The sequence below is a fragment of the Aplysia californica genome, unplaced genomic scaffold (assembly GCF_000002075.1).
Source record: "Aplysia californica isolate F4 #8 unplaced genomic scaffold, AplCal3.0 scaffold00692, whole genome shotgun sequence".
Lineage (NCBI taxonomy): Eukaryota > Metazoa > Mollusca > Gastropoda > Aplysiida > Aplysiidae > Aplysia > Aplysia californica.
This window is the reverse complement of record NW_004797962.1, coordinates 308,898-309,925: the sequence shown is the minus strand read 5'-3', so window position 1 is coordinate 309,925 and position 1,028 is coordinate 308,898. Positions and strand designations below refer to the sequence as shown.

The window sequence follows — 1,028 nt, the reverse complement described above, 5'->3', positions numbered from 1 at the left end:
AGACAGACAGACAGACAGACAGACAGACAGACAGACAGACAGACAGACAGACAGAGAGAAGGGGGAAGGTAGCGGGAGAGAAGGAAGGAAAGAGAGAGGTAATCTAAAAAGTGGTTTCAAAAATTAAAAAGTTAAAATTATATTATCGAAAGGCGGGACGCGCTTTGATCTGTATGTGTTTGCATTCCGTAAATAGAAGCGTGGCTTTATGCTTTGGGCAACTATCAGACTCCTAAATCACACAACAGAATATCAGTGTGTCAAGTAGTCATCTTGACTTGACAAATTAAATCTCATCGTGACACAAACGCCACTTCTGTGCACGATCTCGTGATAAAACTCCGGCAGGAGATAAACAGACAAAAAACAGGAGACCGACACCTTCCAGAGTGGTAAATCACCCACATCTTCGAGAAAAAAAAAAAACGCCATAAAAAAACCCACGTAATTTTCCTTTACAGTCAGACACCAATCTCCTCAAACTAAGCTGATCTCTATTAAAAGAGATTGTAATTATCATTTTCCCCTTTACCAGATTTTGTGCTAAACGTATCTTATAAAACCCTCGTGTTTAATTAATCTGTAGGCTGTATTTTTCATTCAGTCTGTTTTGATTCTGTTTCTTGTTGGACATAAGGTCGTGTTCTTCTACGTCCTTTGCAGACTCGATGCTGGTGGTTCTCGTGGCCTAGAGGTTAAGGTGTTGGCCTCTCATTCAAAGGTCCCGGGTTCGAATCCGGGGAGCGACCGAAACATTTTCTTCTCTACATTTGTCTCCTTTCACCTCCTTCCCCGACCTCTAGCAATGTTCTGTCGTCTGCTTTCGTCTCCTCTTTCTGCCCCCGCCTCCTCACCTCCTTTGTCCCCTCCTCTGGGCTCCTGACTCCTTCTGCAGCCTTTCTCTTGCTACTCCTTGGCTCCTCACTGCTGTCTTTCAGCCACACCCCTGATACTCCGGTAGGAAAGATCTACACCTAGCCTTCTCGGACAAGGGCGAAAAATCTTGGAAGGCCCGTGTGCAAGTTGCG

The 1,028-nt window shown here is 44.7% G+C and overlaps 1 protein-coding gene across 1 annotated transcript in view; it reads left to right on the top strand.

Moving 5' to 3' along the window:
- LOC101847994 (fibrillin-1) overlaps window positions 1-692 on the top strand; it is a 12,470-nt gene extending 11,778 nt beyond the window's left edge. Inside the window, exon 5 of the mRNA XM_013088141.2 lies at window positions 664-692. Within this exon, the coding sequence (XP_012943595.2) occupies window positions 664-692 (29 nt within the window). The remainder of the gene's footprint in view (window positions 1-663) is intronic.
- Window positions 693-1,028: the final 336 nt, after the last annotated feature.